The following is a 12,164-nucleotide window of genomic DNA, read 5'->3' as shown; positions in this document are numbered from 1 at the left end:
ATGGCAGCCAGCTAGTATAGCGATGGTGGGTGGTCCGGAAGTGATTAAACAGAAAAGACTGTAGGTATCAGAACAGACACATGATGTGAAGGATGTAATACTGAAGGAAGGCACAACAGGAACATTTGCAAAACAATGTACTCACTGTATGAGGTATATATGGTAATCCATAGAACTTCTCCTGGGTTTCCCTTAAAATGTCTGTTGTTGAGCTTTTCAGGGGGTGCTCTCCATGATACATTTGATCCAACATGGAATAAAAAACCTAGGAGAAAAAAATGTACTTTAAAAGAAATGCTTCCCATATTTTAGTAAATTTTTCACAACCTTCCCACTGTGTGAAGATTACTATTTGGTCTATCCACTATTACGACTCTGATTAAAGAGGACCTATACTGCATAAGCAAGTGAAGGGTAAAACACGAATCATTGGTAATGTCTGTAGGCTTCCTACAGCTGCTGATTTTCTCTCTCCATTACTGACTTGTACCGACATATACCACACTGTCTGTCAAAGGATGTGGCCATCTTGGAGGGGTAGAGGAGTAGGACTTTCCTTCATCATATCAGATCTGCCTCTCTGATGATAGGTGGAGCAATATCCAAGCAGCAGAAGGGGAGTTGGAGCAATAATCTACAGAATGAATGAATTGAGAGCAGGGACAGCCTTGCACTGCAGGCCTCTCCAGGTACAGCTTTCTCTCCAGCAAGGAGAAGAGTAAACAGTACAGTAGATCTTACCAAATCTAGCTCCAAATCTCACAGTAAATAGAAAAAAAAATAACAAAAAAATGATAAATACACGTACATGAGAGCAGCCCTGGCTTTTTCACTGATTCTACCATTCATTCTGAGCTTAATTGGCCTGTATATGACACTTAATTTAATAAAAAGAGTGAGTGTTAAGCCGGCCATACATGGATTTGAATTGATTGAAGTCACTGTTCAGCTGATAATATTGCACTTGGCTCCTATTTTCCCATCAACTTTGGGGAGCCAGGTAGAGCCAAAAGGGCCACCTACAGTTGACTCGACCAAGTTTGAGCTGTGTATGGTCAACTTAAAGCGCAGTTCCACACAAACATGGAACTTCCGCTTTTCGGAACCCTTCCCCCCTCCGGTGTCACATTTGGCACCTTTCAGGGGGGAGGGGGGTGCAGATACCTGTCTAAGACAGGTATTTGCACCCACTTCCTGGCATAGACTCCCACGGGAGTCTACGCCTCTTCCCGTCCCTCTGCGCTGTCTACTGGGAAACACAAAGGTCCCAGGAGATAGCAGGGAGACAGATGCAGTATTGGTCCGATGCTGCATCCACCTAGGTAAGTATGAATAGCCAAAAAACAAGACAAAAAAAAACCAAAAAAAACTTCTTTTAACAGCCCATTAAGCAAAGCCTGCTCTGAGGCAAGTACACTACTTGCCATTGCTTATACTTATCTGAAAATGCAAGTTGGCTGGCTGTCTGGCTGACCAGTGTGAATGAGCCCTAACAAGCAAGCAGATCAGAAGTTTTTTGATGTCACTGGCTGCATGCTTGCTCTGGCTGACTTAGTAAGTACAAAATTTTGTGACAGCCAGCTAGCCAGGAGGTTATAGAGTTTTCAGCAGAACACGTCCCCACCAATTTCCACATATCTAAACATGTAGAGTAAAGCCTGATGTGTTTGCGGGTACAGGCTGAAAAAATAAGACATCTTAGGGCAATCATATTGTGTTAGCATATTTAACCTCCCCTGACGTCTGCAGCCTCCTTAAGGTCAAAGCGTATTTTTAGCGCTTTGCAACGCATTAAAATTTTTTGTTACAGGACGGATAGGTAGCTGCAGTTCCCCTCGGTCAAGCTTTAACTACAGTGTGAAATGTTCACTGGTTTTAAAAAGTTAAATGAACTGATTATCCATACCTGAAGCTGCATGTCCGAAGCAGCACCAACCTTTTTAGATTCGCATAGACGAGATACCATTGGTTTGGATAATGGCTACAACAACATAATAAAAAAATAAATAAATATGACTACTTTAAAAAAGGTAAAGTTGCAAATCCAACAATGTACAAAATTCATCTTCAGTTACAACCAACTTCCACTAAGCCATTTAAACTTTCCAAACTGTGGTTTATCTATGGGGACTGGTAGATCTCATAACTCATATTACATGCACAGTACCCTGCTGACGAAAACTGGTATTACAGTGAGTGGCTCCAAGACTTTGTTAAATAGCGTATGGGAAAAACAGACACAAGAGGTGTGAGCACTTGGGAGCTGCAAATCAAGATTGAAGAGGTCTTCGGAGTGGCTTCGTTTTTTGTAAGTACTCAACTAACATAACTGATTGGCCAGACACAAACTTGCTAAGTAAACAGCTGCATTTACCATAAAACACTAATGGCTCTATCAAAAAATACACTAGAAATCGTACTAGCAGGTACAAAATGGCCCTATGCCTGGTGCAGTGAGTTATGGGGTAGGAGGAACACTACCAAAATACGGTAAACATTTTAAGTAATTACATTTTTTTTCTTTCCTGCCAAGTCTGGACAATGAAAGTTAAATCATACAGCAGGAGATAGTAGGTCTATAGCATGATGCATGTGGCTACCCAGACTGCCTCAATGTAGGACTTTTGTGCATAAAGTGAACAATATCCTGACTTAAAAGTATGGTTTATGCTTTTTTTGGTCATACTTCTCTTGCGGGTCACAGGAGTGCACTTACTTGTGTTCTTCTGTGACCCAGAATCAGCAAACAGTGGGTTAAAGCTCACAGTCATGTGACGTCACAGAGCTGCGCACCGCTGGGATTGAGCCAACTGCTCCGGCCCCCTCCCTATCCTAGCGCTCCAGTGAGTGCTAGAGGGAAAGAGCAGAGAGCCGGTGACTGACAGTCACAGCTCTCTGATCCAGGAAGACTGAGAACTGAGCGGTCAGTGGTCATGTGATCGCTCATCAATCAGTTCTCAGGCTTAGAGTCAGCAGAGGACGCGAGTATGAATGTTTATTTTTTTGTATTCCCACACATCTCCTTTAAATAGTACAATTCTGTTTTATTTTACTTTTTTATAAATACAAAGAGGTGTATGAAATTCACTATCATTAATGGGTGCCAAGGTTAGCTTTAAATCCAAATATCCAAATATAGCGGTTTTTATTGCAGAGCCAAAAAGTGGGGAAGGGGGTTAAAAAAAAAAAAAAAAATGGAGACATTGAGGATTATATGTGAAAACCGCAACTAATCCAACTAAAGCCAGTTGGGGAATTATATTTGATTGTCTAAGGGTAAAACAATTGTCTTTCTTTTCCAGTCAATATTCCTAGTCTATTATTACCTGTCCAGTCTGGTAATGTCGTGCAAACTGGTTTACCACCCGATAATCACTTGCAAAGTACTCCATAAGTATAGAAGGTACTTCAGCAAAATCTGTAGCACATCTGGTTCCTAAAAAACAGATGGGATACAAAAAGTTATAGTAATTCACAAAGGAAGCCACTATTCTGTAAATATAAAACACTTCTTATGCTGTACACATGCAGTCAGCTGGTGTAGCTTGAACCAGGAACATTTTAGAAACATAATATGAGAGGTGAAGCAGCCAATGGCAGCTTAAGTGGTAAACCAGCTCCATCACTGGTTGTTAAAGTATCAAAACCCAACATTTAGTATACTGCAGCTTACTAGTTCTTGTTGGGATGGCTGCATTTGTTTTTTAACACTCCCTTTGCTTTATTTTTACCTGGTAATCCTGCAAATAACACACCTTACATCCATGAGTGGCTATGTCACTCCTCTACTGTATTTATATAAAGAGTCATGGTTGTCACCCTAGGCTGCTCTATTGATACTGACTACAAACATATCCTATCTCTTCATTTGCATTACATGGGGAGTAGGGCAATTGGTAGTGTACAGAAGATAGCCAGGAAGGAAGATATTCTGTGCAGATCACAGTAAGTGAAAATGACACTGATGGCACGATCAAAAAACAAAACGAATGCAGTCACCACAGCAAAGGACTGTTAGGTACAATATAATAGGATTTTTAAAACAGCTTACCTGTAAAATCCTTTTCTTTGAAGTACATCATGAGACACAGAGCCATAGTAGTTACTATGTGGGTTATGGGACACCTTCAGGTGACGGCCACTGGCACGCCCCAAGATAAAAAGTGCACTCCCTATATAACCCCTCCGACTACTGGGAGTATCTCAGTTTTGTAGCAAAGCAATACACGTGTATACCAAATAAGGGAGGGACCTCTGTGTCCCGTGATGTACTTCAAAGAAAAGGATTTTACAGGTAAAATGTTTTAAAAATTCAATTTTCTTACCGTACATCACGGGACACAGAGCCATAGTAGTTACTATGTGGGATGTCCCATAGCAATGCCAACTGAAGGGAGGGAGACAAAACAAAAAGAAGGGCAATAAGAGACTAGAGGACTAATATAGCAGCCTGCAGTACCCTGCACCCAAGGGCGATATCCTCATAACCTTTTACATCTATTTGATAGAATATGGTAAATGTATAGACTGAAGACCAAGTTGCGGTCTTACAGATTTGAGCCATGGAGGCTTGGTGATGCACTAGGAAGCACTAACAGCCCTAAAGGAGTGCGTTTTGATTTGGAATTTGGTGGAATCCACCTCTTTAACCATGAGCTTGAACGATTTCTTGTTGAATCCATTTAGAATAATAGATTTCGATGCTGCCTGTCCTCCTTTAGGACTTTCAGGCAACACGAATAAAAAAACATCCATTTTCAGAATCTGAGCAATCGCCTTTAAGTAGACATTGACTGCTCACACCACATCAAAAAAAGTAGTGATTTTTCTTCCAAAGAATAGGGTTCTGGAAAAAAGACGGTAGAACAATATCCTGGTTTCGATAAAAACCTGATACTACCTTTGGTAAAAAGTTAGGATGAGGACGCAATACTACCTCATCTTTGTGAGCAACAAAAATAAGCTCTTTACAAGAAAGAGCAGCCAATACTAATACCCTTCTTGCAGCAGATATGGTTACCAGAAAAAATAGTTTCCTTGACAAAAAAGGACCAAGGGATGTCGTATAGGCCCAAAAAAGTCTGTTTTGTAATGCAGACAAAACCAAATTCAAGTCCCAAGGGTTCAGGGGTTACTTAACTGGAAATTAAGCCAGGTTACTCCCTTGATAAAGTTATGGACCAATGAATGCGAAGCAAGTGGTCGCTGAAATAATACCGATAAGGCTGAGACCTGTCCTTAGAAAGCACTCAAGGCCAGCTTTATTTCTCACCCCATCTGCAGAAAAAAATCAAGGACTCCCTTGTGAATGTTGAGATAAATTTTTTCCTACTCTTCCGGCGAGAGAGCTATAGACAGATCTCTTTCCCAAGCGGTACACATTGTCGAGTTATTAGGTTTACAGTCTGTGAAGAGAAGGGAGTGTGTAGCTGATATCAGCTGGGGTGTTTTCTGGGAGCTAAGGTGCTCAAAAGGAGTCAACTGTATGCAACAGGAACATTTCCTGTCTAGGTTTCTTAAGAAATGTGTGATCATGAGATATGTCCATTCTGGTATCTGAGGTTTGTCAAATTTAGAGGAAAGTTGAGATGCCGAGGAGAGTTTCTCTTGGTTGTAAAATTCGTGAGCCAAGATCTTTCTGTCAGGTGAATTTTGAGTTAGGAAGTAAGCGTGCATACCTGGGGGAAAGTCTGGGTTCAGTCTGACTGGAGTCATTGGGCCTTGGATTGTCGAGATGGAGGAGCATTTGCAAGTCATGTGAAAGCATTGGATTGTTAGTCTGATTAGAGGGTGGGGCTTTAGTTCGGTAGGAAAGTGGCTTTCCAAAATCCAAGGCAACGATGCTAGTGAGAGATTCGTGAAGGAGTCTTCCAGTCCAACCCAATCTTTTGTGGATTTGTGGAGGTTCCAATCCAGGATTCTGGTCATATGTACAGCTTTGTAGTAGTTGGTAAGATCTGGTAGCCTATGCCTCCTAGGTGTTTGGGTAATGCTAGTTGTGCATATTTAATTCTAGGTTTGCAGCCCCCCCAGAGGAAGGTAGAGCTGATGTGTCTGTAGGATTTGAAGAAGGTCGGTGGTATGTGGATCGGAACAGTCTGCAAGATATAGAGGATTTGTGGTAGAGCGTTCATTTTTAGAATTGCAGCTCTACCGAACCATGAGAACATCGTCTGGTTTCACTTTTTGAGGTCTTCTGTAAGTTTGTTTAGTATTGGCAAGTAATTTTTTGCATACAGGTTTGATAGTTTTGTGGGTAGTTGTATTCCTAGATAGGTGAGTTCATCTGGTTGCCACTGAAAGGGGAAATTTGCTTTGCAGTGATCAACTAGGGATGAAGGTAGGGAGACATTAAGAGAAAAAGATTTAGTAAAGTTAATTTTGAGGTTGGATAACAGACCAAATGTACGAAATTCTTTGAGTAGTACTGGGATTGTGATATGTGGATGAGTGAGGGATAGGAGAATGTCGTCCGCGTAAGCAGCTAATTTGTATTCTCTTTGGCCAGTGGATGCTCCCCGTATGTCTGGGTTATGACGTACAGAGCATAGAAGAGGTTCGAGCGTGAGGACAAAGAGGATGGGGGAAAGGGAACATCCTTGCCTCGTTCCGTTGTGGATAGGGAAGGCATTCGACAGGGTGTTATTTACTCTAATTCTGGCTGAAGCTTGGGCATACAATGAAAATATGAGACTGAGCATGTGTGGGCCTATGTAAGTCGATCGCTTTTATAGTATTGTCCCTGGCTTCCCTGCCAGGGACAAAGCAGACTTGATCTCGGAAGATGATTGATGGGAGTAGTGGAAGAAGTCTATTGGCTAGAATTTTGGAAAAAAATCTTAATATCTACATTAAGTAGTGAAATCGACCTGTAGTTTGCCGGTTGTAATGAATCTTTATTATCTTTGGGTATAACTGTAATGTGTGCTTGTAGCATTTCTGGCGTGAGTGGGTTGGATTCTGATAGGGAGTTAAGAGCTTTTAAGAAGGGTGCACTAAGCGTGTCAAAGAATGTTTTGAAGTAAACAGCAGATAGACCATCAGGGCCTGGGCTTTTTCCGGACTTCAGGCTTTTAACGGCTTCTTTAAGTTCCTGTTGGGTAATGGGGTTTTCTAGTATGCTGGCGGATTCTTGAGAGATCCCCTTGGGACAGTGCAGTTCTAAAAAACTTTTAATTTTAGCTTGGCGTTCCGCAATGGAGGAAGTTGGTCTGTTAGACTTATCTATGTTGTAAAGTTTTGTGTAGAATCTCTCAAATTCCTGGGCTATAGCCGTATTGCTTGTGTGTATTTGACCTGTTGGGGAGTATCCTACGTATCGTCGTTTTGGCTCTCTTCGAGTGTAGTGCTTGGGCGAGCAAGTGTCCACTTTTGTTTCCCGATTCATAAAAGCTTGTGAAATAGCATGAATTTTTTCCTAACTGTGCGACTTAGTTCTTCCTGTAATAGTTTGCGTGTGTCTGTGAGATCTTGGAAAGATTTCTGGGTCAAAGTCTGTTTGTGGAGGGCCTCCAATGTCTTAAGTTTATGGTATAGGCCTGCGAGGTATCGTTGCCTTTCTTTTTAAATTGTCGCCGCCATTGAGATGAGTCTGCCTCTTATCACACATTTATGTGCTTCCCATTGGGTTAGACTGGAGGTCTCCGGTGTGTAATTTTCTCTAAAGTAGTTATCTAAACAATTGTTAATTGTTGAGATTCTGGATTTATCCGTCAGTATTATGGGGTCGAGTCTCCAGATATTGGTGTACGTGATCTTATCAGGGAAAGCGTTAGCGTAATCGGGTGATGGTCCGAGATGGTCATGGGTTTTTGTGGTGCTAATAAAAAGGTAAAGTCCTTTTCCTGTGGTCTGAGGGTGCGCCATGTGTCATGAAGAAGAAGAGATTGAATACTCAGTTTTATTTGGCGTAGTGCCCTGTATGGTAGGCTGGACGCCCTGTAGATGTGTCTAGGATAGGATCAAGTGGGGCATTGAGATCTCCTCCCAATATGAGTATGCCAGTTTGGAAAGAGGCGAGGGATCGCAGTGTTTTACGAATGAATGGGAATTGTGAAACATTGGGGCAGTAGATGTTTGCAAGCGTAATTGGTTTTTTGGAAATCCCCTTTTAGGAAGACATATCTCCCTTGCTTGTCAATTAGTGAATCTGTTATTTTAAGAGAGGTGTTCTTAGAAATGAGGATTGTGACTCCTTTAGTTTTGGAGTTCGGTGTTGATGCATGGTAGCTTGTCGGAAAGTCTCGGTTAGAGAATTTAGGGATTGCTGCTGAGGAGTAGTGAGTCTCCTGTAAGAGCACAACATCCGCCTTCATGCTTTCCATGCATGTTAGTACATGGGATCGTTTTTCGGGTATATTGAGGACTTTGACATTAAGTGAAACTACTTTAAGGGAGACATTTTTTGTTGTGGTTCTGGTGTCTGCCATGATGTCTCGAGGTGTAACTGCACTAGGGGTAGGTCTCCTAGAGGAGGGAAGCAAGAGAGAGACCAAAAGGAGGGGGATGGGTGGTAGTATGGGGGAGGGGTGTGAGGGGTGGTAGTATGGGGGAGGGGTGTGAAGGGGAGGTAACGGGTAAGGAAGGCGGGGGGAGGGGGGGAGCTTGTGTGTAAGCTGTTGGTAAAGGGTGGGAGTGGGGTGTAGGTGATGAGAGTTGTGGTCTTAGGTTGACTGGCGGTGATTAGGAACTTTTTCTCTAATCACGTATAGTGAATCCAGTAGAGATCAGTTGGCACTCTCAAAGTCAGCTGTGCGTGGTTGGGTGAGGTTCCTAGATGGAGTGGTACTCTTGTTCCAGTGAGGTCTTGGTGTTTAGTGCGGTTATCGCTTGCTATTAGGAGGGCAAATGATCCAGCATTTAGCGGATTTGAGCCAAGCTATGAGTGTGTGTAGGGTAATGAATTTTGGATGATATGCTTGGTTTGATACTTCAGGTGGAGTGGTTTGAGGCCATGTATGTGTCATGTGATGTGACATCATTGGGGTTAATGTGGTGAATCAATGTGTTCAACATAGTACACAAAAAATTATAAACGTATATAACAAAGTAGAAGCATAACAGTATTATGAATTCATTGAGTTTACAGAACTTATTTAACTGAAAAACCAAATGTGGTAACAACAATGGTAATCCTGTCGTGGCTAATCTGTGTTAGTAACCCTGGAGAGGGGTGGGGGGATGGGGGGTTGTGAATCCACGACCCTAGGGCCGAGTCTGGAGTAACATGTCTACAGTGGGCATAATAAATCTACTTGGAGATCTAGTAGTTGGAACGGGGAAATATGATATGATATTACTGTTTTTGTGTCTAGCAGGCTCAGGAGATGTGTTAGTAGGTCAATATGAGCTCAAGAATAACTTTAGTTTCGGCGGTAATCAGGGAAATACTTGTCATTTACGCTCAGGGTGTGGGAGAAAGAGCGAGTCAGATGATGGCGGCACCGAGTTATAGTTAAATGTAATTAGGAAAGGGTTCTTTCTAGCAGACGTTTCAGTTCCTGTAGTCACTCCATAGAGAGTTTGGTTAAGTGTGCGTGAGATCCAACTCATCATTTCTACAGAGGGTTCTGCAATGATATGGGTCCACATGGAGAGTGCCGCCCTCATCTGTGTCTCAGTAGCATGTACATTTTAAACATTTGCAGGTATGACATTACCTTTCTGACCTATCGCCTGTCTTTCTGATAATTGACAGTTAGGAGAAATGGTGGCAGTACAGAACTGAGGAGTAGTTACATTGGTTTACTCTTTCTCATCTGAGGGAGGTAAAATAGTCCTTACCAGTTACCTTATGTGAGGGTTCACCTTCTTACACTTTAGTGGTAAACGTTAAAGTCTGTGGAAAAAAGAAAGAAGAAGAAAAAAAAAAAGTAAAGAGAAAGAAGAGAAAATAAACAAAATAAATAAATAAAAAAAGTAAAAGAACAAAAAAAAAAAAAAAAAAAAAAAAAAGAAGTGAAATTTCCACCACTAGCTCAGGCAGTAGAAAAAGGAGGAGAAAAAACAAACAAAAAAAAAAATCGGAGACGTTTCCAGTAGATCTGCTTCCTGGGGTGTAGTCTGAGAAAGGCAGTCACTTTAAACTGTCTGTGTTCTTTTTCTATGTCTGTTTCAATTATGTTTTGAGGGGGTGCGTATCTCCAGGTGGGGTAGGTGGAAGGCTTGTTTGGCCTTCTGACTATTGGATGAAAGGGAGCGTATATGTTCCTGAACAGTACAGTACATGTACATTTCTTCTTTAGCCAACAGCAGGGCCACCATTGGGCAATTAAACTGAAGTTACGGTTGTTTACATTGGTAACTTTATGTGAAAAAGTCAGTGTGCAATCTATATCTATCTTCTTCCTCTTGCATACAATCTTCAGGTTTTAGACCACGATTGGAGAGGTAGGGGATTAATCTAGTTTATGAGTGGCGAGCTCTGTGGTGCTTTGGGGATGCTGTAGGGCTGCCATTTTTCGGGATCCCTGCTGCTTGGGATGGTGAGGGTGGAGGATGTGCGCGGCGGCGGCGGATGCTGAAGTTTCCGGGGTCTCACTTCTCTCCTCCTCTGCATAGTTATGCTGGATAAGTCTTGGAATAATTTAATGTCAGAGCTCTGAAAGGAGAAGTGTATGCGGCCTCTAGCTTTGCAGAGGATTTCTTCCTTCAGGAGAAAGTCAGGCAGCAAATGATGTCCCTGGGTGGGTCAGTATCCCTTCCTCTTGGGCGTAGCGCTCTATGGATGTGTTCCATAGCTATAGGGGTGTCTGGTGGTCTTTCTAGAAGCTCATTGAAAAGGGCAGTGACCATGCGAGAGAGCTGGGCAGAGTCAATTGATTCAGGGAGGCCTCTTACCCTTAAGTTGTGGCGTCTTCCGCGATTGTCCAGATCCTCCATATGCCTGTTTATGTCTCTGAGGTGGGCGGCATGAGATTCTGTCACTTGCTGCACTTGACACAGTGAGGCGTCATGGCGGGCTTGAGTTTCTTCAACCTCCTCCATTCTCAGGTTCATCGCCTGAATGTCTGATTGTAGGTCAGAAATAGCAGCAGACAATGTATTTTTAATGTCTGCTGCCACTGCGCGAAGGTCGGCTAGACTTACTGCTTAGTCAGCCTGCATTCTAGGTGACGGAGGGGGGCTGCGGCTCCGGTCTCTATGCTGATTTCGGCTGTCTGAGGGGGATGTGAGGGAAGAGGCCTGTGATGGCAGCGTGTCTCCATGACGCTGTGACCAGAATATCTCCGATATATTGCGGCTTAGCTGAGTGTCCAGGTCTCTGAGAGAGCGGTGTCGGGTTGCAGAAGCACTCCTACGTGTGCTTCTCATCTTTTGTTCGCTGGATGTGCGCTGTAGTCAGCTAACTTTACCTCATGGAACAGGAGCTGAGAGTTCAATCGTCCATCTTAGAACGGCTCCAGGCCATGCCCCCCAATTTATTTTTCTCTGCATCCTTAGAAACGTTTGATCTGAGAAAACGAGGAGATGGAAACTCTTGGAACTCCAGTTTGTACGTTGGAGCTATTGAGGAAGTCCCCCATTCGTCTTGACATTCCTTCTGCCAGATCCCTGAGAACTGTAGAAAATTCTCCCTATTGAGCAAGCGGGGGCACCTCCTAAGGAGGCTACAGTATCTTGTAGGCTTCCTCCCTCAAGACCTCTTTTGTCCCGGGGTTAACACTGAGGATTACCCTTTGAACCTGATGGCAGAGGCCGTCATGACTGCCTGAAGGCTGATGCCCCTGGCACAGAAGCAGCTTTGAAATAAAAAACATATTTACTCCTTCACTTAAAAGGCAACAGGGGTATCTTTCTTTTGCTAGAAACTCTTTGGATATACCCAAAATTGGATCCGTTGGATCCCTAAGTATTTGAATAATGTCTGCCGGACAAGTCAAACTTACTCACAAAGGATATAGTAGAGTTAATTGCTGGTATACCCCGCTTAGTGAATTTTCTCTACCAAAGGATAAAGTGTGAAAACTTTTTAGAATGGAAAATAATGCTTATCTGGGTGATCCTCCAGTAACAAAAAACTTTTCCAACAAAGAAAGGACAGGAAAAAGCATGCACAGCTTGAGGAGGCTTTAGCGAACCCAAACACTCAGTTAAGGGTACATAAATGTGGAGCTGATCATTCAGCAAGAAATTGTACCATCCATCTTACAGATTGTGAAGCA

The 12,164-nt window shown here is 42.7% G+C and overlaps 1 protein-coding gene across 3 annotated transcripts in view; it reads right to left on the bottom strand.

Moving 5' to 3' along the window:
- Positions 1–12,164, bottom strand: part of MIPEP (mitochondrial intermediate peptidase) — a 236,515-nt gene that overhangs the window by 103,174 nt on the left and 121,177 nt on the right. For all 3 annotated transcript variants that reach the window (XR_012241497.1, XM_073613434.1, XM_073613433.1), the window contains exons 14-16: positions 3,327–3,436; positions 1,907–1,981; positions 146–265 (exon numbers count right to left, since the gene is read on the bottom strand). Coding sequence is in view for 2 of the 3 variants with exons in the window: in XM_073613434.1 (XP_073469535.1) it covers positions 146–265; positions 1,907–1,981; positions 3,327–3,436 (305 nt within the window). In the remaining variant the exon portion in view is untranslated. The remainder of the gene's footprint in view (positions 1–145; positions 266–1,906; positions 1,982–3,326; positions 3,437–12,164) is intronic.

The sequence above is a fragment of the Aquarana catesbeiana genome, linkage group LG02 (assembly GCF_042186555.1).
Source record: "Aquarana catesbeiana isolate 2022-GZ linkage group LG02, ASM4218655v1, whole genome shotgun sequence".
Taxonomy (NCBI): Eukaryota; Metazoa; Chordata; class Amphibia; order Anura; family Ranidae; genus Aquarana; species Aquarana catesbeiana.
This window is presented reverse-complemented; position numbering and strand designations above follow the sequence as displayed.